Source organism: Palaemon carinicauda, chromosome 6 (assembly GCF_036898095.1).
Source record: "Palaemon carinicauda isolate YSFRI2023 chromosome 6, ASM3689809v2, whole genome shotgun sequence".
In the NCBI taxonomy this organism is placed as follows: domain Eukaryota; kingdom Metazoa; phylum Arthropoda; class Malacostraca; order Decapoda; family Palaemonidae; genus Palaemon; species Palaemon carinicauda.
In genome coordinates this window covers 144,212,821-144,237,827 of record NC_090730.1, presented here as the reverse complement: position 1 = coordinate 144,237,827, position 25,007 = coordinate 144,212,821, and the positions used below count along the sequence as shown (strand labels likewise).

The window sequence follows — 25,007 nt, the reverse complement described above, 5'->3', positions numbered from 1 at the left end:
TCGCCCTCTTCCTGGGCGGAATGTCGCGTGGGCTCGATCTCCTCCTCCTAGAGTCTCGATCGCTGTAACCATCCGACGAATAGGAGTCGTTGGAGAAGTCATCGGAGTACGAGGAGTCTGAAACTACCGACTCTACCACGAGCCTCCTGCGGGTCCTGGGTCTGGAACTCAGGCTTACTGGCTCCATGAAGTCCGGCGGGAGCGTGGCCGATGGTGCCGGGGGTGAACGGGTGATGGGACGACCGTCGAACCTTCGATGTCCTCCTTCAACCTCAAGGGGGACCTGAAGGGCGTCCTCGGGGCCCTCTAAACGATGGAGTCGGGGTCCGAAACGCCCGTGGGTCGCTTACCAATCCCCTGGCCACCCCCGGAAGACGCTGCACCTGAAAAGCACTTTACGGGCGTGGGGATGGGCGCTGAAACGCCCCCATCCCGACCCCGGATCCACACTTATGACGGGTCCTGCGGTCACCAGGCCTTCGTCTAAAGCACACACTCCCACCACTTTAGCATACCCCTCACTTGTCTGCATAGACCCCTTCAACACAGAATCCCCCACATTAGACTCGTGGGGAACAGCAATGGGCCACTTCCCCGAAACGGACTTACCTAGCCTACCCTGGGTAGGCGAAGGCGAAGAAGAACCTCTCCGACAGGACCAAGGGCGACGTCACCGGCGAGGAAAGGCCTGACTTCTTAGGCGACCTCTTAGAAGCCTTCTTTTTCTTGGTGAAAAGAGCCCATTGGAGCTCCAGCCAAGACTCACACTCCGGGCACTTTGATTCCAGGGAACACCTCTTCCCCCGAGACGAGGAGCACAGGGTGTGCGGGTCGACCCCGGGCGGCGAGAGCCATGCCCCCCAAGACTTACCAGCTTGAGGCCCGGGACAGCGATGCTGAGGTTCCATGGCAAAAGCGAACACAAACGACATAAGGACACAAGGGAAAGGTGAGGAACACAACGGGAACACGTGTGACACAAGGGAAAGGGACACACGGGAACACGTGGGACAAGGGATGAGAACACAAAGTAACACGTGGGACAAGGGATGAGAACACAAAGTAACACGTGGGAACACAAGGTGAACGGCCGGGATAAGCGAGAGAGAGAGAGCGGCGAGATGTTATCTACGCCGCAACCAGAAGCTTACTGGTTATCAAGCATGGCCACGCATGTGACCTGGGTCGCACCTGGGCGAGTATCCTTACGCCCTGGAACGCCCTTGAGAGGCAGCGGAGAGGGGGGCAAGTACGTAAAATTCTTGGTAGGTGATAGAGAGATCCCAGACTCTCCTAAAAAAGTAGTTCAAGGTAAGTACTCTGTGTTGGAACAACAATTCTTCTCCATTCATTATCTCCTATTGCATGTTTCATAGTCCTCAGCCATGTAGGCCTGGGGCTTCTAACTCTAGTGCCTTGTGGAGCCCCATTGAAAGTTTGGTGAACCAATCTCTCTTGGGTAGTGCAAAGAGCATGCCCAAATCATCTTTATCTACCCCTCACCATGATCTCATCCACATCATATACCCCTCACCAAGATCTCATCCACATGTGGCACTCAAGTAATCTTTCTTATACAGTAGTTTCATGTCTAATCCTATCCTGCTATTTAACTCCCAATATTCTTTTGAGGGGTTTGTTCTCAAATCTACAAAATCTGTTGGATATCGTTTCATTGTTATACCACGACTCCATTGTTCATAGAGTAACACCGATCTCACTAAACTGATATGTAGCCTGATTTTTATATGTAATTTAGGGTGATTTAATCTCCAAATTTTACTTAACCTAGCTATTGTCTGATTTGTTTTTTTCAATCTTTCATTAAACTAAAAAACGGATTTTGAGCAAAGCGAAAAATCTATTTTTGGGTGAGGTAGCCATGTCGTCCTGATGGAAGTTCCTTCATTAGTAGCTTCCTAGGTATATTTGACTACAGTGATATATCCCAGAGAATTTACCAAATGTATCCAGAATTCTAACTCCTGGAGCGAATACAGTATCCCTTAAAATTTAAAAAGGGATATCGCGTAATATCAGAGGACGTATTCTTGACACGTCTCATAGCTATCTACACCCCTAATAGCACTTTCGCTTCGAGGGGAAAAGTGGCAAGAATATAGGAGAGTCGTTAAAAAGGTGACGCTCCTACCGTACTGTATAGTGCGCCAAATCGCCACCGCGCAGCACCACCAAGCCATTCTTTGTAGCTTTTTAGGTGTTGCAGAAACAGTACCATAGGGAGGGATTCATTATCCTTTTGTCAAAAAGAGGGTGGGTCCATCAGGATGACATGGCTACCTCACTCAAAAATAGATTGTTCGCTTCGCTCAAAATCCGTTTTTTGGGCTTAGGCCATGTCGTCCTGATGGAAGTTTACCAGAGCATTAATGTATCTGTGGATTTTCAATAGTGCCGTTTATCTCGAGATAAATTTTTCCTTTCGGTCTTCTAGACCTAGAGACACTTGATGTTACCGTTATACATCAATCAGCTGATCATGAAATATGTCAGTGCTTCCTGCCCCCTACAGGGATGAGTCTGGGCAGACTCAAGGAAAAAATCCAAGGATTGTGAGTTCAAGGAAACAATCTCGCAAACAGTTTGCATATTAGTGTCATCAACCACGTAAAGCATAGTTTGTACTGTACTTGGATGGTATTGATCTGTGCAGGTCACTGGTACCTCCCGGGTCTGTTGTTAAAGAGACAGACAGGTTTATATACGTGTAGGAAACCTTAAACAGTAAAATGAACAGTCTAGTACAATCAGTTCCTACATGTTTGCTTGGAACAGTAGTAATCTTAGTTCCCAATATTTTCTTAAATATTAAAAGAATCAAGGATGCTCTGACTTTATTCTTAAACTAGAATGTTTTAGGCGAAAGAGACTCAAAGATTCCTTCTATTGTTTATTACAATAAAATTAGAAATCATAGTTGTATTCAATTACATATTACACTGAAAAATTCTGCATAGAAGCTTAAACAGTAATAACAGAAATAAAATCAGTTTCACCTGAAAAGGAAACACCAGCCACTCTATGGGAAATATAAGAATTTCACTATGTATTCTGTTCTTACTAGCAACACTGTTCATATAGGTATGCCTGGCACTTGTGTTAGTCTGTTATGCTTAAAGTCACCCGTGTGAATAGGACAGTCTATAGTGTCATCACTAAACACAATACTCAACATGATATGCCTTGAGAGTGTATCATGTACACCCTTCACTAAAAGTCCCAAATAGTGCACTGTTTTTCGCAGTAATCAAGCGCCAGGTTTTATTACACTGCCTGCCGCCACCACATGAAATTTTATTTCTTGTAATTGCTTCGCATAGTGTTTGAAGAAAACTCTGGTCGACTTCCATCCAGTATAGGCACGAAGGCTTTCAAACAACATCGTCTGAAAGAAATTCAGAGACGAGGCAACTTTTCTCAAATCATGACCTGCGGGTGTACTTTCTGGATCCGCTCTGTGTATAAAATAGGTGATTTTCGCCCTTAACTGTTTCAAGGATAACGTTGAACCGGAAGTCTCTCCCCTGAAAAGCTGACCTCCCTTAAAGTCTGGAGTTCTACGAAGATAGACCTTTAGGCATGCCACTGGGCAGAGGGATGCTTCTTCCTTCAGAGGGCAGATTCTTAGTGGGTAGCTCGTTCTTGGCGAGAAACGTCTGGTCCGGAAAGAGGTTCAGTTCTCCGCTGTCTGTGAACTGAATGTGGCCAACATCCCTCGAGAGGGCCACTATTTCGCTAACTCTAGCTCCTGAGGCTAGTGCAAATAAGAATATCACCTTTTGAGTCAAGTCTTTCAGAGAGCAATCTTCATTGTTCAGGGTTGATGCTAAGTGAAGAACCTTATCCAAAGACCAAGAAATGGGCTTTGGAAGAGCTGCGGGCCGAGGTTTAGCGCAGGCTTTAGGAATCTTGTTGAAGATCTCATTGGAAATCTACCTGGAAGGCGTAAAGCATTGGTCTGGCTAGGGCAGATTTACATGTAGTAATCGTATTGGCTGCTAAACCTTGTTCATGAAGATGGATGAAGAAGGACAAACAGAAATCCGTAGAAATCTCCTTAGGTTTCTTCGCCTTGACAAAGGCAACCCATTTCTTCCAGGAAGACTCATATTGTCTTCTTGTTGACTTTGACTTGTATTCTTCTAAGAAGTTAACCCTTTTACCCCCAAAGGACGTACTGGTACGTTTCACAAAACTCATCCCTTTACCCCCATTGATGTACCGGTACGTCCTTGCACAAAACTGCTATTTACATTTTTTTTCATAATTTTGGTAATTTTTTGAGAAACTTCAGGCATTTTCCAAGAGAATGAGACCAACCTGACCTCTCTATGATGAAAATTAAGGCTGTTAGAGCAATTTAAAAAAAATATACTGCAAAATGTGCTTGAAAAAAAATAACCCCTGGGGGTTAAGGGCTGGAAAGTTCCAAATAGCCTGGGGGTAAAAGGGTTAATACTGTCCCTAGAAATCCCAAACCATTTCTTGACCGCTAAGGCGAGAAAATCATGAGATGAAGATTCTGGGTTTTCTCTGATGAAGCTGAGACAGTCAATTTCTGCACTTGCTGAGTCAGAACCGAGTCTAGCAACGGGATCAGCTTCAGGCGTAGTTCCGTTACTAGAGGGAACCAGATGCTGTTGGGCCACTTGTGGGCCACTGTTGCTGCTGTCCCTCGAAAGGATCTCAGTTTGTCGAGGACTTTCAGCAGAAGGTTGGTTGGAGGGAATAGGTAGATCTTGGACCATCTGTTCCAATCTATGGACATTATTATTATTATTATTATTATTAAATGCTAAGCTACAACCCTAGTTGGAAAAGCAGGATGCTATAAGCCCAGGGGCCCCAACAGGGAAAATAGCTCAGTGAGGAAAGGAAACAAGGAAAAATAAAATATTTTAAGAATAGTAACAACATTTAAATAAATATTTCCTATATAAACAATAAAAACTTCAACAAAACAAGAGAAAGAGAAACTAGATACAACAGTGTGCCTGAGTGTACCCTCAAGCAAGAGAACTCTAACCCAAGACAGTGGAAGGCCATGGTACAGAGGCTATAGCACTACCCAAGACTAGAGAACAATGGTTTGATTTTGGAGTGTCCTTCTCCTAGAAGAGCTGCTTACCATAGCTAAAGAGTCTCTTCTACCCTTACCAAGATGAAAGTAGCCACTGAACAATTACATTGCCGTAGTTAACCCCTAGGGTGAAGAAGAATTGTTTAGTAATCTCAGTGTTGTCAGGTGTATGAGGACAGAGGAGAATCTGTAAAGAATAGGCCAGACTATTCGGTGTCTGTGTAGGCAAAGGGAAAGAACCGTAACCAGAGAGAAGGATCCAACATTGCATCCATTGCTTCCGGTAGAGGATCCTCGTACGGGGCTACGTACCGGGGTAGCTTCTTCTTGTCGCTCGTTGTGAAGAGGTCTATCTGCAGTCCTGGGACTTTACGTAATATGAAAGAGAATGATCTTGCGTCTAGGGACCATTCTGACTCTATCGGGTTGATCCTGGATAGAGCGTCCGCTGTCACATTGCGGAACCCTTGAAGGTGGACTGCTGACAAGTGCCATCTCTTCTTCTCCGCTAGACGGAGGATGGCCAGTATCACTTGGATTATGTGAGGCGATCTCGACCCCTGTCGGTTTAGGTATCTCATTATGACTTCGCTGTCTAGAACCAGACGGATGTGAATTGAGCAGCGGAGTTTCAGTTTCTTCAGAGAGAGAAAAACTGCCATGGCTTCCAGAAAATTGATGTGGAAAGTTTTGAAGAGGGGAGACCAGGTTCCTTGGACTTTCCGATGATGAGAGTGACCTCCCTACCCTTCTTTTGAGGCATCCGTGTGAACGGTGACTGACGGTGGAGGTGGTTACAAGGGTACCTTGTTCTTTAGGTTCTTGGCCTCCGACCATGGCTTGAGTAGTGATCGCAGACCATTTGGTATCGGTCTTTGTAGATCTCTTCGAGCGTTTGATGCGTATTTTCTCCAAACTCCTGATGCATCTTTTAATTTTGCTCTCAATACTGGATCTGTCACCGAGGCGAACTGGAGGGACCCCAACACTCTCATGTTGGCTTCTTGATATCCTGGCGGATTGAAGGAGTCTTTTGACAGATCCTGCTATCTCTTTCCTCTTCTTTGACGGAATGGAAAGGCAGTGTGACTGCAAGTCCCAGTGGATGCCCAGCCACAAACTTTTGAGCAGGAGTTAGTCGTGATTTTTCCAAGTTGATCTTGAATCCTAAGTGTTCCAGGAACCAGATCACTTACTTGGAGGCTTGCATGCACTCTTCCACGGATGCTGCCCACACCAGCCAGTCGTCCAGGTAGGCTACCACCTGGATTCTCTTTAGGCGTAGTTGATGAATGACTGCATTCGCAAGCTTGGTGAATACCCTTGGAGCTATGTTCAGACCGAAGGGCATGGCTCTGAAAACGTACTTTCTTTTCTGTAGTTTGAACCCTAGGTAGGGGGAAACTTGACGGCTGATTGGAACGTGCCAGTACGCATCCATCATGTCTATGGGGACTGTGTATGCCCGTTTGGGCAAAAGGGTCCTTATGTGTTGAGGCGTCAGCATTTTGAACTTGTAGTTCACTATGAACTTGTTGAGTGGTGATAAGTCCAGAACTTTGAGCTTTTCCGAGTCCTTCTTCGGAACACAAAATAGCCTTCCTTGGAATCTGATGGACTTCGCCTTCCTTATAACTCTTTTGTTCAAGAGTTCATGAACATATTCTTCCAGTATAGGGGTTGAGTGTTGGAAGAATTGAGGGAAGTTTGGTGGAGTTGAGCTCCAACTCCACCCTAGTCCGTTCTTGATTAGGCTGTGGGCCCAGGGATCGAAGGTCCAACGATCCCGTAAGAGGAAAAGTCTCCCTCCTACCGGTAGCATCTCACTTTGAGTGCTGGTTGGAGGATTTACCTCCTTGGCCACGTCCACCCTTGTTGCCCATACCTCTGAAGGGGCGTCTAGAGGATCCTCAAAAGGAGCCTCGAGACTTCGGCTTAAAGGTTGTTGACTGCCTTTTGAAAACTGGGGTGAACACAGGCGATTGGGTCGCCAGCGTTTGGGGCACCAGTTGGAAGGTGGTGGGTGGTTGTGCCACCGTCTGGGGCACCGTGGCCATGGGAAGCTGTTGCTGTTGTTTCGGCCGAGAGGGCACTCTTGGTCGTTTCGACTTATTCTTCGGCTGGGGACCCTCATCAGCTGAAGATTTTCTTTTAGAGGACAAGCCCCATTTGGAGAGGAGATTTCTGTTCTCTATTGCGGCTTTGTCCACGACCTCTTTGACCACTTCGCTTGGGAAGAGGTCTTTTCCCCAGATGTTGGAAGTCCTTGGTTCGTGTCTCACCGCAGCTGAGGCGAACACGAACTCTCTGCAAGCCCGAAAGTTGTACAGGTCCTTGGCGACTGTCGCCAAATGAGATTTGGCGAAGACCATGTACATGTCTGGAGTATCCAGGATGCTTGCCATAGTCTCTAGGCCAGTCTGCAGAGACATGGAAGCAGCAAGACGTTCTTTTGTCTCCTGTTCCCTGCGCAGGACAAAGTCTGATAACTTCGGGAGGTCTTTGCCGAACTATCGTCCGGTAATATCTGCCTCCAGCTTCCCGACTGTGAAGGTGTTGTGGACATCCTTCCAGTCTGCATCGTCTGATGGAAAGGCAAGAGAGAAGGGTCTACACTCTTCCAGTGTAGGGCAAGGTTTCCCTGCCTCAACTGCCTTAATCCCTTTGTCCATAAAGGGAAAGGCATGTTTGGGGTCAGCAATGAAGGACGGGTGCTCCTTGCCGAGAGCCGGCACCTTGGAGCTAGTAAAGGCCCTCTCCTTCAAGGTGGTTGTATATAAGGCCTGGGCCTTAGAGAGTTCAAGGACGATGGTCTCCTTCGGCTCTGTCTCCGCTTTGGATGCAGGTTCCGTCTTCAGACGGATATAGCAATCCGGATAGGCCCCTTTGCTGGGCCAAAACTCAATTTCCTCTACTGGGACAGTGCCCAGTTTCTCTGAGAGGAAGATCTTCCCCCCCCCCCGACATAGGCATATGCTCTGCGTACCTCCAGGGGTTGACGTCAGAGAAGGCGGGCAGATCCTTGACGTTTAGCTTCTTCGGGGCTAAACGTGTTGCAACCAGCTGATGCATTTCCGTCCGAAGAGAAGCTTCTTTCTCGGACGATTTCTTCTGAATGTCCTGCACCATAGACAACAGCGAGTGCAACATACTCGTGATGGAATCTAACTGGGGTGCAGTGGAAGAAGTCGAAGGTACCGGCTCAGTCACCGTGGCTGATGATACCAAAATCGTTTTGGTTTTCTCGACTTCGGCCTCAGGTGGTACGTCATCCGCCTGATCCAGTTCCTCCACTAGGAGATTGTTCTGTCTCCTCCGAGACAACTGACATGTCCTCCAATTGGATGCTCTCCAGGGCATCCGAAACTTCAGATTCTACCGGAATCTGGACAAGGGGAATCTCTGGTTGAGCCTGGGGAATAACCGCATCCGAAGATGCTCTAGGGAAAAGACAAGCCCTCATCCTCTCATTAGGAAGGTATGGGCCAGAGGTGTTCTTCTGGAAGCCCCCGACCCATTTTCGCAGCATCTCCCTTGCTGCGTCCCTTGACTCAGTAGACTTTTGGTCATCAAAAGCCTCTTTCACCAGTTTTTCACAAACAGTAAATACCTGTGGGTCCCAGTACTTGAGAGCCCCCTTGGTGACTGTGCAGGGAGCATGGGCCCTGCACATGCCATGGCCGTAGAAGTTCTTACTACGGACCCTGCAAAAGTTGTTCCCGCACTCGGGATGCTCCTCCTGTAAGGAAGGAAAAGCATATAAGTATTCGGTGAAATTCTCAGATTTCCACATACATATTAATAATATTAGCTTGAATAGGGTAAGCTAGAGATAGGAAATACACCTACATGTGTTTCCTGTCCAGCCCATTGCTATGACCCCCTCCGATATTGAACACTAAATTCTTAACGAATTTTAGGGGAAGATGATATCCTTTGATATAGTGTCTTCTTAACACAATCTTCTAGGTTCAATATTGGGGATTAAAAACAATAATGGTTGATAACCATTAATTAGTAGAGAGAATCGCTCTCTTATATGTGATGGTCTCACAATAGGCTGCCCATGAAGCACCTTGTAGGTTGGAAAAAACTTTTGGGCTACAGCACTGACTCGGCGGCATGCCGCCAGTCCTGCTGGGCCTTCCGGCACATGCCGGGCTGGCCGGCACATGCCGGGCTGGCCGGCATATGCCGGTCTATTCTGGGTTATTGAAGGCAGTTACTGTCTTCAGAGTAATCGACGGCAGGCCGCCGGCAGCAGGTCTGCCGGCCGGCAGCTGAAGGATCCTTCCATCAAGTAAGACCCGTCGGCAAATGTCTAGGTTATGGGTGGCCAGCTGCCGGCCGGCAACTTAGTAGCCGGCAGCTGGCCCCAGTATTTCTATTGTCGTTGGGTCGTCGATCAGCGACACCCACGGCAAGCGGCGACAGAGCAACTGCCGGCCGGCAGACAATCGACATGGCCGCCGGCAGCTACTAGCTGTCGGCGACCGGCCCAGTAAAATGAAAGGCAGAGAAAAAGAGAGGATGGAGGAAGGCAAAGGCTCAGCCTTGCCGGCCTACATCCAGAATGAGGGTTCAAGTGGAAGGGGGAATTATATTTGGGCTTCCACCCAACCATATCCCATCCACATGGGCTATGGAAGGCAGTCCAAGGGAGGACTGAAGAACACTCTAAAGAATACGAGGGTACCTGCCGGCGGCAGACAGGGAACCTCAGGCCAGTTCTACAAATTACCCTTAGGGTCAAATGTAGAATGACGGCCAGGGAGGGTGATGGCTCATCCAACACGAAAGAGACAGAGGGGAAGGGGTAGGTGTCCTATAAGTAAGGTAATGCCCGAAGGCACCACCCAACTTAAAGGATTCTGATCTCATGGAGTAACCTCAGGTAGGAGAAATTATTTCCCCAGGTTGGGTTAGTCAAGTGAGAAAGCAGCACACAGGACACAATCTCACAAGAGAACAGAATCTTGTACCAGAGACCTTAGACAGTGAAGAAGTAATTTCTCCGGTCTAAGATCTACCAGCACAGGACTGTCTGCTAGACCAAGGAAGGAAGGATGGTCATACAAAATGTTATTTTCATTAGTAAAATAAATTTTTGAATATACTTACCCGTTGATCATGTAGCTGCAGCTCTGCTGCCCGACAGAAAAAACCTACGGGCGGAATACGCCAGCGATCGCTATACAGGTGGGGGTGTACATCAACAGCGCCATCTGTCGAGTAGGTACTTAAGTACTTCTTGTCAACAAAGAACCAATTTTCTCCTCGGTCCACTGGGTCTCTATGGGGAGGAAGGGCGGGTCCTTTAATTCATGATCAACGGGTAAGTATATTCAAAAATTTATTTTACTAATGAAAATAACATTTTTCAATATTAATCTTACCCGTTGATCATGTAGCTGATTCACACCCAGGGGGGTGGGTGGAGACCAGCATACATGTTAACATTAGAAGCTAAGTATTCCGTATTTCATTTTAGCAGTTATTCAAAATAACAAACATAAAATTAATAAGTACCTGGTAAGGAAGTCGACTTGAACAATTACTCTGCCTTTTTAAGTACGTCTTCCTTACTGAGCCTCGCGATCCTCTTAGGATGCTGAGCGACTCCTAGGTGCTGAAGTATGAAGGGCTGCAACCCATACTAAAGGACCTCATCACAACCTCTAATCTAGGCGCTTCTCAAGAAAAGAATTTGACCACCCGCCAAATCAACCAGGATGCGAAAGGCTTCTTAGCCTTCCGTACAACCCAAAAACAACAATAAAAACATTTCAAGAGAAAGATTAAAAAAGGTTATGGGATTATGGGAATGTAGTGGTTGAGCCCTCACCTACTACTGCACTCGCTGCTACGAATGGTCCCAGGGTGTAGCAGTTCTCGTAAAGAGACTGGACATCTTTAAGGTAAAATGATGCGAACACTGACTTGCTTCTCCAATAGGTTGCATCCATTACACTCTGCAGAGATCTGTTTTGTTTGAAGGCCACTGAAGTTGCGACAGCTCTAACTTCATGTGTCCTTACCTTCAGCAAAGCATGGTCTTCCTCATTCAGATGAGAATGAGCTTCTCTAATCAAAAGTCTGATGTAATAAGAAACTGCGGTCTTCGACATCGGTAAAGCAGGTTTCTTAATAGAGCACCATAAAGCTTCTGATTGTCCTCGTAATGGCTTCGTACGTCTTAAATAGTACTTAAGAGCTCTTACAGGGCATAGTACTCTCTCTTGTTCGTTTCCAACCAAACTGGACAGACTTGGAATCTCGAACGATTTGGGCCAAGGACGAGAAGGGAGTTCGTTTTTAGCTAAAAAACCAAGCTGTAAGGAACATGTAGCCGTTTCAGATGTAAATCCTATGTTCCTGCTGAAGGCGTGTATCTCACTGACTCTTTTAGCTGTTGCTAAGCAGACGAGGAAAAGAGTCTTCAAAGTGAGATCTTTAAAAGAGGCTGATTGAAGCGGTTCGAACCTTGCTGACATCAGGAACCTTAAAACCACGTCTAAGTTCCAACCTGGTGTGGCCAACCGACGCTCCTTCGAGGTCTCAAAAGACTTAAGGAGGTCCTGTAGATCTTTGTTGTTGGAAAGATCTAAGCCTCTGTGGCGGAAGACTGCTGCCAACATGCTTCTGTAACCTTTGATCGTAGGAGCTGAAAGGGATCTTACCTTCCTTAGGTGTAAAAGGAAGTCAGCTATCTGAGTTACAGAGGTACTGGTTGAGGATACTGAATTCGCCTTGCACCAGCTTCGGAAGACTTCCCATTTTGACTGGTAGACCTTGAGAGTGGATGTCCTCCTTGCTCTGGCAATCGCTCTGGCTGCCTCCTTCGAAAAGCCTCTAGCTCTTGAGAGTCTTTCGATAGTCTGAAGGCAGTCAGACGAAGAGCGTGGAGGCTTGGGTGTACCTTCTTTACATGCGGCTGACGCAGAAGGTCCACTCTTAGAGGAAGAGTCCTGGGAACGTCTACTAGCCATTGCAGTACCTCGGTGAACCATTCTCTCGCGGGCCAGAGGGGAGCAACCAACGTCAACCTTGTCCCTTCGTGAGAGGCGAACTTCTGTAGTACCTTGTTGACAATCTTGAACGGGGGGAACGCATAAAGGTCTAGATGGGACCAATCCAGAAGAAAGGCATCTATGTGAACTGCTGCTGGGTCCGGAATCGGTGAGCAATAATTTGGGAGCCTCTTGGTCATCGAGGTAGCGAACAGATCTATGGTGGGCTGACCCCACAAGGCCCATAGTCTGTTGCAAACATTCTTGTGAAGGGTCCATTCTGTTGGGATGATCTGACCCTTCCGGCTGAGGCGGTCTGCCATGACATTCATGTCGCCTTGAATGAACCTCGTTACTAGAGATATTTTTCGATCTCTTGACCAGGTGAGGAGGTCCCTTGCGATCTCGAACAACGTCATCGAATGAGTCCCTCCTTGCTTGGAGATGTACGCCAAGGCTGTGGTGTTGTCGGAGTTCACTTCCACCACCTTGCCTAGAAGGAGGGACTTGAAGCTTCTCAAGGCCAGATGAACTGCCAGTAGCTCCTTGCAGTTGATGTGCAGTGCTCTTTGATCCGAATTCCACGTGCCCGAGCATTCCCGACCGTCCAGTGTCGCACCCCAGCCCGTGTCCGATGCGTCCGAGAAGAGAAGGTGGTCGGGGGTCTGAACAGCCAGTGGTAGACCTTCCCTGAGCAGAATGTTGTTCTTCCACCAAGTCAGTGCAGACTTCATCTTCTCGGAGATAGGAACTGAGACCGCTTCTAGCGTCATGTCCTTTCTCCAGTGAGCAGCTAGGTGATACTGAAGGGGTCGGAGGTGGAGTCTCCCTAACGCGATGAACTGGTCCAGCGATGAAAGCGTCCCTATCAGACTCATCCACTGTCTGACTGAACATCGGTTCTTCTTCAGCATGCTCTGGATGCATTCTTGGGCTTGACTGATTCTGGGGGCCGACGGAAAAGCCCGAAAAGCTTGACTCTGAATCTCTATACCTAGATATACTATAGTTTGGGATGGGACGAGTTGGGACTTTTCCATATTGACCAGGAGACCCAATTCCTTGGTCAGATCCAGAGTCCATTTTAGATTCTCCAGACAGCGACGACTTGACGCAGCTCTTAAAAGCCAGTCGTCCAAATAGAGGGAGGCTCTGATGTCTGCTAAATGCAGGAATTTGGCAATATTCCTCATCAGTTTGGTAAACACTAGAGGTGCCGTGCTTAGGCCAAAGCACAGGGCTTGGAACTGGTATACCACCTTCCCAAAAACGAACCTTAGAAAAGGTTGGGAATCTGGGTGGATGGGGACGTGAAAGTACGCGTCCTTTAGGTCTAACGAGACCATCCAGTCTTCCTTCCTGACCGATGCTAGAACCGACTTCGTCGTCTCCATGGTGAACGTCTGCTTGGTGACAAAGACATTTAGAGCACTGACGTCTAGCACCGGTCTCCACCCTCCTGTCTTCTTCGCCACTAAGAAGAGACGGTTGTAGAAGCCCGGGGATTGATGGTCCCGGACTATGACTACCGCTCCCTTTTGTAGCAAGAGAGACACCTCTTGCTGTAAAGCTAGCCTCTTGTCCTCCTCTCTGTACCTGGGAGAGAGGTCGATGGGAGTTGTTGCTAGAGGGGGCTTGCGCAAGAATGGAATCCTGTACCCCTCTCTGAGTAACTTCACAGACTGTGCGTCTGCACCCCTGTTCTCCCAGGCCTGCCAGTAGTTCTTGAGCCTGGCTCCCACTGCTGTCTGAAGAAGGTGGCAGTCAGACTCTGCCTTTTGAGGACTTGGAACCCTTCTTCTTGTTGCCACGTTGACTAACGGCACGAGTACCTCCTCTGCTGGAGGTTCTGCCACGAAAGGGCGGAATGAACCTAGACGCTGGTGTGTCCATCCTAGGTCTAGGCACGGAAGGTAAAGCTGTGACTTTACGTGCAGATGACGCCACCAGGTCATGAGTGTCTTTCTGGATCAACGAGGCGGCAATCCCCTTGATCAACTCTTCAGGAAAGAGACACTTCGATAGCGGAGCAAACATCAGTTCTGACTTCTGACATGGGGTGACTCCCGCCGACAAGAAGGAGCAAAGGTGATCCCGCTTCTTGAGAACTCCAGACACGAAAGAAGCCGCAAGCTCGCCAGACCCATCCCGTATGGCTTTGTCCATGCAGGACATGATGAGCATGGCAGAATCCTTATCCGAAGGGGAGGTCTTCCTGCTCAACGCTCCCAAACACCAGTCCAGGAAGTTAAAGATCTTGAACGCACGGAAAACTCCCTTAAAAAGATGGTCCATGTCCGAAGAAGTCCAGCAAATCTTGGAGCGTCTCATAGCCAGTCTGCGGGGAGAGTCTACCAGACTTGAGAAGTCGCCCTGGGCAGAGGCAGGAACTCCCAAGCCGAGAACCTCTCCCGTGGCATACCAGACGCTAGATCTGGAAGCAAGCTTGGCTGGGGGAAACAAGAAGGATGTCTTCCCAAGCTGCTTCTTGGCCTGCAACCACTCTCCCAGTACCCTAAAAGCTCTCTTGGACGAGCGAGCGAGTACGAGCTTCGTAAAGGCAGGAGCTGCTGACTGCATGCCTAAAGCGAACTCAGAGGGAGGTGAGCGTGGAGCTGCAGACACAAACTGGTCCGGATACAACTCCTTAAACAGGCCAAGGACTTTCCTAAAGTCTAAGGAGGGAGGCGTAGTCTTGGGTTCATCTATGTCGGAGTGTTGGTCGTCCAAATGCGCAGCTTCGTCGTCATCAGAGATTCCTTCATCCGAATGCTGAGGAGGAAGCGGCAAAGGAGGAGATAAAAGCTGAACGGCTGAATCCGGCAGCACGGGTGCATGCGTAGCTGCACTGGATCCAACGTCATGCCGCTGTTGGTCAGTCTGAGAGCTGGCAACAACCAAAGCGGAGTGGTGGTGCGTGGTGGGGACCACCGTGGGTTGCGGAGACTGACGCACCGCGTCAAAACACGGCAGCTTGACTCCACCTTCCTGCTGATGCGGTAGCTCACGCACGTCAACGGAGGGTGCTGCACGTCGGCTAACGTCAACATGCGTCTGGCAGGGTCGACTGCGCATAGGTGGTGGAGCTCTCACAGCCGGAGTGTGGGAGCAGTCAGCCGCAGTGTCAGCTGGGCGCACAACCGTGGCAGGTTGTAGGCTAACGGGTGCAGCATCAACCTTCTCAGCACGATACTCCTGCATGAAGGAAGCTAGCTGAGTCTGAATAGACTGCAGCAAAGACCACTTAGGGTCTACAGCGGCTGGTGCGGCAACAGACGGAGTGATTGCCTGCTGCGGAACCACCCTACCTCTCTTGGGAGGTGTGCAGTCTTCGGAGGACTGCGGCGAGTCCGAACTGACCCAGTGGCTACACCTGGGCCGTTGGACTCGCTCGGAAGGGACCTTGCGCTTGAGAGGTCGTGAGACCTTGGTCCAGCGTTTCTGTCGAGAAACCTCTTCCGCAGACGAGGAATGAATGGGCTCACTCGTGTTTGTGGGTGGGACGATCTCGGCAAGATATGTCCTCAACCACGGAGGGAACGTCTGTCCGCTGATCAAGGCCTGTCGAACCCTTTGGTCGTACGACATTGCTTCTCCCCTGGGCTTGGGAGCTTGCAAGAGGTCCCGGACTGGGAGGACGACAGGCACGAACAGACGCACCCTCATGCGTAACACTGACACTTTTCACTGCACTGACACTCACTTCACTTCCCACTGCACTTTTACCTTTCAACTCCCTGACGTCAGCCATGAGTTGATTGCGGTCATTCGCTAAGGACTCAACTCTCTCACCAAGAGCCTGAATGGCACGCATCATATCCGCCATCGAAGGTTGATGAGAGCTAGTAGGAGGGTCGGGTGTAACCACTACAGGGGAAGGAATAGGTTGTGGGGCATGGGGAGAGGAAAAATCAATAGAGCGAGACGAACTCCTCCTGATCCTATCCTTCTCTAGCCTACGTGCATACTTAAGGAATTCTTGAAAATCGAATTCCGAAAGCCCAGCGCATTCCTCACATCGATCTTCCAATTGACAGGCTTTACCCCTACAATTGGAACAAACGGTGTGCGGATCGATAGAGGCCTTCGGAAGACGCCTAGAACAGTCCCTAGCGCTACACTTCCTGTACTTGGGGACTTGAGTAGGGTCAGACATCTTGAATTAGTCAAAGGGGGGAAATCCAAAATCTATCCACGTCGTCAACAAATAATCCAAAATCTAATCAATGAAAGTGAGAAAGTATTGAGGATAACTTCTGCACAGCGAAAGCTAATAACTAGAGAGAATACTTCACCAAATAACGTGAAAATCAACTCCAGAAACAACAGCGTATCAAGTAGGTCTTGCCGGTGGCACGACAGAGAGAAAATTGGTTCTTTGTTGACAAGAAGTACTTGAGTACCTACTCGACAGATGGCGCTGTTGATGTACACCCCCACCTGTATAGCGATCGCTGGCGTATTCCGCCCGTAGGTTTTTTCTGTCGGGCAGCAGAGCTGCAGCTACATGATCAACGGGTAAGATTAATATTGAAAAACTCTCCACGTATGGACTAGGGAGGTTTAGCCTCCTGAAAAGGCAGCTTAACCTGACATGGGAAATCATTTCACCAAGACAGTAAGATGCCTAACACAGACTTATTACTCTGATGTCCCATTCTAAACTAAAAACCGACTCAGTGGTTTGGAGAAAGAAAGCAAAACGCCCCAGTAAAACTTTGCCAGAACTCAGTTCACAGCAAAGCTAACTGAGGATAGCCTAGGCTAATCAGAGGGAAGGGGGATTGCTCTTAAATCTCCTAGGAGATTAGTATCGACTTAAAAGGTATTGGAGGTGTCAGTCTCCCCTTAAAAGACAATACAAGAGCAATAGGGACATGTATGAAAGTATACTAAAGCCCCTAGGCTAGTAGCCTAGGAGCATTGAGAATCGTTCACCGAAACTCTCTTGGAAGAGGAAAATTTTAAGCAGTAATATCTTAAATGTATAAAATATTGCCTGAGCTTCAATAAAACTTTACCAGGAAGGTTGTATCATGCATGAAGTGTGTAGGTGCCTAGGCTAGAAAGCCCAGCACTCGTGAGGCTCGATCATAAATAGCCAAATCCACGACAACAATGACATAATATAAGAATCCCTAACTAAAATTTCTAAATAGCTAAAGTTATTAAAGCAAATAATGCCGGGAAAAAGTCGTTCTGGCTTACTAAATGTACAAGAGAGAACGACCGCGTTCATGACGCCATCCGGCTGGCAACAGCTCTTGTTACGTTAATTACGATCTCAATCGAAAACCAAAACTGGCAAGAGCTTACATTTACAAAATTCAAAGATATTACTTAACTTTCCAGAAGCTGATGAGGCTGGTGAAGACATCATAGCGATAAATAACTCCAAAATAGCGAGAGATAACACGGGATAACACCGGTCAACGAAGCTACAAGAGAAAGAATGGCTTGGTGGCGCCGCGCGGTGGAGATTTGGCACACTATTTACAGTACGGTAGGAGCGTCGCCCTTTTAACGACTCCCCTATATTCTTGCCACTTTTCCCCTCGAAGCGAAAGCCCTATTAGGGGTGTAGATAGCAATGAGACTTGTCATGAATACGTCCTCTGATATTACGCGATATCCCTTTTTAAATTTTAAGGGATATTCGCTCCAGGAGTTAGAATTCTGGATACCTTTGGTAAATTCTCTGGGATATATCACTGTAGTCAAATATACCTAGGAAGCTACTAATGAAGGCACTTCCATCAGGACGACATGGCCTAAGCCCAAAAATCCTGTATTAGAGATCATAGGTACTAAATATTAAAATGATTCCACCTCATTAATTCTTTCTCCTTCCAATAATATTTCATCTTTCATTACATATTCCATTCTCATCATCTCTGTCTTCTATTTATCTTGAGCTCAGCCTTGTGATATTTCATGTACTGTATTCTGGTAAGTAAGCTTTGCAACTCCTGTGGTGTTCTGCTGATAAGGATAGCGTCATCTGCATACTCTAGGTCAACTAATTTCCTGTTTACCAATCTAGTCCAATCCTTCTCCACCATCTTCAACTGTTCTATGCATTACAAAATCCATGAGGAGGATAAACTAAATAGGTGACAACACATTCCCTAGTAGTACTCCGCTGTTTATTGGAAATTTGTTTGATAGAATTCCACCCACATTAACTTTGCACTTGCTATGCTCATGAACAGACTAAATCAAATATGCATATTTGAGAGGAACTCCAAACTAATCCAAGACTCTCCACAAAATTGGCCAGTACATACTAAAAAAAAGTTTTTCATAGCCTACAAATGCCATCAAAAGTGGATTTCTATATTCTACACATTGCTGTATCACATGTCTTCAAAATAACAATTTGGTCAGTGTTGCCAGATCCTATACCCCTACCTGTGGTTTCCTCGCTTCTGAAGTCTTCAACCTTCATTATCACTAACTATTGTGGTCTGGTATCACTGTTTGCCAGTCCAGCATGCTCGATTGTGTGGACAGGGCTTTATACACTACTTATAATAATTCCATGTAATTTTAAGATTAAATCAAACCGCCCTTACACTTATTCAAGACATCACAAAAAACTTAAGTAAAAAAGTCAAATAAGTTGAAATCTTAAATTAAGATATTGTTTCAGCTTATTGCTTTATAGAATTTACTCATGTTAAGGATAATGTACTGTAATCCCCTGGTATTCTTCTTTGCAGTATGTAATTGAAATTGTAATTTTTTTAAGTATTAATATTTTGAAAATTAAGATTCTAATTGTAGTGAAAACAGATACTGTACTTGTTTTCTTGATCAATTGTATGAAAGTGATTTAGTGAACTTTGTAGACATTAAACGTAGAGTAATTGCTTGGTCATGGTTATGAAATTATTTGTATAAATTTTTTAGTACTTTCCTTTCTATATCTGGAGAAATTCAAAATTTCACTATTTTTCAGCAGGATGTAGGAGGAACTCCACAAGAGGAAGGTGATGCAATAAATCCTCCTGAGAATTCTACTTTATTAGTACCATCTACCCATAATCCTGAAGTACATGATCCCCCAGCAGAGACATCAGAAACATCTGACACAGCAGCCATTCCCTCAACATCAGAACAAGAAGCATCAAATTCGGACACCCAACAGGCTCCCTCTGAGGAAAATGAAGAGTCTGATAAATACAAAGATGAAGATCTAGTATAAATTTATGAAAAAATATCCTTCACTTGGTACACTACCTGTTCTAAGAGTGGTGTCAGCCAATAATTGAGTAATATGGGAAGAATTTGGTCTTGAGGCTTTTTCATGAACTTTGCATATTTGTCATTTGTGGACAAGTATGGAGACCAAGAGGAATTAACAATTCCAGATTAGTTATATCCTAATTTACTTTGCATATTAATTTCTTATGATTGGTAGTATTCACAGAAGTAGCTTTTGTCAGCACCGGTATTCAAATTAACTTGCGAGATAATGAGGGGTATGGGTTCTATTTCTATGGACATCTGTCATCTTTAAAACACCCTAGTTTTCTTCACTTAGTGGGGATTAAATGCAGTAATTTTTCTTATGCAGTAAATTTGTTTATCTATTATATTCACGATATATTTAGTGTTATTGGAACATACTACCATACTTTTCTTGTGGACAATATTTTCTCGATATTCATGAGAAAATACTGTAATTTGGATTTATGAATTTGGGCTTACTGGGGCCAGGGTGAACATTCAGCACCCATATGCAACAAGGCAAACCCCGCAGTAGCAGTATTAAGGAAAAGTTAAAAGAAGTAAGACAGCAAGATAGAAGAAAGGAAATGTGAATGAAGGTATAGTAAACGGCTAACAACTGAGAGCAGCTAGAGGAGGAAAGGACACTAGAAGATCTTTTAGTAATGCCTATAGTGCACTGCTGGCACTACCCCTCTACTAGGGAAGAAAAACATATTGGTAGCCAATGTACAGAACACTAATGTATGTAATAAACAACTAGACTTTTCTTTGTAAAATTTACGCTCTTTCACATGAATATCCATACATAAATAACAATTTGCATATTTACATCCTTTTAAAAAGTAAAAGGTTGGCTTGATATAGAGGTAGTGCTTTCTAAGAATTATGTTTGCAGAACCCAACTCTTGACAAAAATACCACATATACTGTAGAAACACAGCAGTCTGTCTACAGGACAATAAAATTATGCTGTCAGTGATAGCAAATGGCCACAATATAAAGTAATGGGATCATGACTTCAGTAGCATCAGTGGTACCATAACTCAACTGATGCCATCAACAAAGCACAACGTACTGATGACATTTACAGAAGCAAAATACATCATTGTAAAGTGAAATACTGTAATGCTCTCCAAAGAAGTAAGATACAATGATACTGGCAAGAGATGCAAAACACAATAATACTGCCATAGTAGAGTAGTACTGTACATTTAAACCAGCAATTCATGAACAAAACACTTATCATTAGTGGGAACATGGTACACCAACACTACCATCAACAGTATCACAGCATGTTGCACAATGGAGGCATGATATACCAATATCAAATAGAACAAGACAGGATAATATCATCAATTGGAAAATTGCAGATTATGATGATCAAAGGGAATAATACTGATTGGTATTGTCTATTAATAGTAATACAGTAAACTGACACCAAAAGGTACACCAACACAGTTATATACTGATACACCAATGGGTAGAGTAAAGCACACTATGACACAAAAGAAACACTCCCAATCAAAAATAGAACATTAAATCATCTAAAGAGCTGACCAATATACATGATGATGGGAGACGGTGTTCCATGACACATTAACAGAAATTTGGCTCTAAAACACATGCTCTGCACTGAATCCGTCCATTAAACGTGTCTTGTAATATTAAAACATTTTGTACAAATTTCATGAGTACTTGATTTCCATTGCCACTTAATACTGTATTGAGGGCATATTACAGTAATTGGAATTTATGGATTAATACAGGATGCCTTGGTGACAACAAACTTCAGAGTTAATTTGGATGTTTAATTATCCTTTAAACCAATTGATTGAATTATTAATGTTCAGAATGTGTCTAAGTCAAGACAGATTCTTATTAACCATATATTATTCAAATTGCATTTATAAGTAAAATACAGAACTGGGAAATTTGTGGCGACAAGTCAATTTAGAGAAGTAATTTCAATTCGTCTTTTTTACTTAAGTCACCTCTTTTGGAACCAATTACCAATATAGGGCGAGTTATACCCGTCCTTCCGTAGGTTTTGAGCACTGGGGGGTTGGGCTGAAATGGACCTTCTGCTATTGCTGAGGGACAACTGTATTTCAAAATAGTCTGGTACTCACCGACAACTCCATTCTTCTCCCAAGATCACTATGGTAATGATGCAATGTTTGTTTCATGCTTATACTAATGATGTGATAGGTAAGTGTAGGCATCCCAGTATTTTCGATTCGCAGGATCATCTGGATCTGTCAGTTGCTAAGAAGGGAAGTGATCCTCATGGCATAGAATAGCTACATATTTATCTATGGATGCAGATTCTTCCATAATTTTTATATAAAATTTGTATCCTTGAATTTATCCACCTACCTCATACTTTCTGCAAAACCCTTAATTTCTTCACCAACACCTAAACTCATGCTGCTGGAGAAATCTTCATGTAGACGCATGACCTCCCACTGTAACAAGGGAGAGTCAATCAACAGTATCTTTCTCTTCATCATTCTTTATTCTTACATTTGAGGCCTTCTCTGTCTATTAAAAATTTGACAGATATCAGATATCATCGTGTTGATTTTAGCAATGAGAAGCATTGTGGCAATACTTGATAGTTTCTCATTTATATTAAAATTCTCCTGAACCCAAGAGACTTTTTCCATACTTGTGTCGAACGTCGGCAATAAATTTATCTTTTTAATTAAGTCGAGAATTTACACCTTCTACTTTAATACATCATACATATACCAAGGCACTTCCCCCAATTTTGGGGGGTAGCCGACATCAAACAAATGAAACAAAAAAGGGGATCTCTCCTCTCTACGTTCCTCCCAGCCTGACAAGGGTCTCAACCGAATTCGACTGGTACTGCTAGGGTGCCACAGCCCACCCTCCTCCGTTATCCACTACAGATGAAGCTTCATAACGCTGAATCCCCTACTGCTGCTACCTCCGCTGTCATCTAAGGCACCGGAGGAAGCAGCAGGGCCTACCGAAACTGTGTCACAATCACTCGCCATTCATTCCTATTTCTAGCACGCTCTCTTGCCTCTCTCACATCTATCTTCCTATCACCCAAAGCTTCCTTCACTCCATCCATCCACCCAAACCTTGGCCTTCCTCTTGTACTTCTCCCCTCAACTCTTGCATTCATCACCTTCTTTAGCCATTTTCCATTCTCTCAACATGGCCAAACCACCTCAACACATTCATATCCACTCTAGCTGCTAACTCATTTCTTACACCCGTTCTCACCCTCAATATTTCGTTCCTAACCCTATCTACTTGAGATACACCAGTCATACTCCTTAGACACTTCATATCAAACATTCAATTTCTGTCTCTCCATCACTTTCATTCCCCACAACTCCGATCCATAGATAACAGTTGGTACAATCACTTTCTCATACAGAACTCTCTCTACATTCATGCCCAACCCTCTATTTTTTACTACTCCCCTTACTGCCCCCAACACTTTGCATCCTTCATTCACTCTCTGATGTACATCTGCTTCCACTCCACCACTTGCTGCAACAATAGAACCCGAGAACTTGAACTGATCCACCTCCTCAAGTACCTTTCCATTCAACATGACCTTCAACCTCGCACCACCTTCCCTTCTCGTACATCTTATAACCTTACTCTTACCCACATTAACTCTCAACTTCCTTCTCTCACACACCTTTCCAAATTCTGTCACTAATCGGCCAAGCTTCTCTTCCGCGTCTGCAATCAGTAGAGTATCATACGCAAACAACAAGTGATTTACTTCCCATTCATGGTCATTCTCGTCTACCAGTTTCAATCCTCGTCCAAGCACTCGAGCTTTCACCTCTCTCACCACTCCATCAACATGCAAGTTAAACAACCACGGTGACATCACACATCACTGTCTCAGCCCCACTTTCAACGGAAACCAAGCGCTCACTTCATTTCCTATCCTAACACGTGCTTTACTACCTTTGTAGAAACTTTTCACTGCTTGCAACATCCTTCCACCAACTCCATAAAACCTTATCACATTCTACATTGCTTCCCTATCAACTCTATCATACGCTTTCTCCAGATCCATAAACGCAACATACACTTCCTTACCTTTTGCTAAATAATTCTCGCATATCTGCCTAACCGTAAAAATCTGATTCATACAACCCCTACCTCTTCTAAAACCACTCTGTACTTCTAAGATTGCATTCTCAGTTTTATCCTTAATCCAATTAATCAGTACTCTACCATACACTTTTCCAACTAGACTCTACAAACTAATACCCCTTGAATTACAACACTCATGCACATCTCCCTTACCCTTATATAGTGGTACAATACATGCACAAACCCAATCTACTGGTACCATTGACAACACAAAACACATATTAAAGAATCTCACCAACCATTCAAGTACAGTCACACCCCCTTCCTTCAACATCTCAGCTCTCACACCATCCATACCAGATGCTTTTCCTACTCTCGTTTCATCTAGTGCTCTCCTCACTTCCTCTCTTGTAATCTCTCTCTCATTCTCATCTCCCATCACCGGCACCTCAACACCTGCAACAGCAATTATATCTGCCTCCCTATTATCCTCAATATTCAGTAAACTTTCAAAATATTCCGTCCACCTTTTCCTTGCCTTCTTTCCTTTTAACAACCTTCCATTTCCATCTTTCACTGTCTCTTCAATTCTTGAACCAGCCTTCCTTACTCTCTTCACTTCTTAACAAAACTACTACTTATTCTCTTCATATGAATGACCCAATCCCTGACCCCACCTCAGGTCAGCTGCCCTCTTTGCCTCACTTACCTTGCGCTTTACTTCCACATTTTTCATACTATATCTTTCATACTTCTCTACACTATTACTCTGCAGCCATTCTTCAAAAGCCCTCTTTTTCTCTTCCACTTTTACCTTCACGCCTTCATTCCACCATTCACTGCCCTTCCTCATGCTGGCTCCAACAAACTTCTTGCCACACACATCACTTGCAATCCCAACAAAATTTTCTGTTACTAACTTCCACTCCTCCTCTAAATTACCAGTTTCTCTTACTTTCACTTCATCAAATGCCATTTTCAACCTTTCTTGATATTTACTTTTTACCCCCGGTTTTATTAGCTCTTCAACCCTCACTAGCTCCCTTTTACATCCACCTACTCTATTCCCCCACTCTTTTGCTACAACTAATTTTCCTTCCACCAAAAAATTATCAGATGTACCGTTAGCCATATCCCTAAACACGTGCACGTCTTTCAATCTTCCAAACATTTAGTTATCAACACATAATCCATTAATGCTCTTTCTACCACTCTTACCCATGTATACTTGTTTTTATCTTTCTTTTTGAAAAAGCTAGAACTTGTCATTGTCTCTTGCTCAACACATATCTACCAGTCTCTCACCACTCTCATTTTCACCTGGTACGTCATACTTCCCAATGACACCTTCTACCTCTCCAGCGCCCACTATAGCATTTAAGTCACCCATGACAACTACATAATTCCTTCTGACCAGTCCTTCTACACACCTAGTTAATTCATTCCAGAACTCATTCCGCTCTTCTTTACTTTTCTCACAACCTGGCCCATACGCATTGACAAAAGCCCAACATTCCCCACCCAACCTAACCCTTACCCGCATTAACCTAGATGATATCTCCTTC

The 25,007-nt window shown here is 45.2% G+C and overlaps 1 protein-coding gene across 4 annotated transcripts in view; it reads left to right on the top strand.

Annotated features, from left to right (window-relative positions):
• Positions 1–21,976, top strand: part of BBS4 (Bardet-Biedl syndrome 4) — a 224,305-nt gene extending 202,329 nt beyond the window's left edge. For 2 of the 4 annotated variants that reach the window (XM_068375480.1, XM_068375478.1), the window contains one exon: positions 19,076–21,975. In XM_068375480.1, the coding sequence (XP_068231581.1) occupies positions 19,076–19,318 (243 nt within the window). In that variant the 3' untranslated portion in view covers positions 19,319–21,975. Of the gene's footprint in view, positions 1–19,075 lie in introns of all 4 variants that reach the window. The other 2 variants (XM_068375477.1, XM_068375479.1) reach the window with 2 other exon arrangements.
• The last annotated feature ends 3,031 nt before the right edge of the window (positions 21,977–25,007 follow it).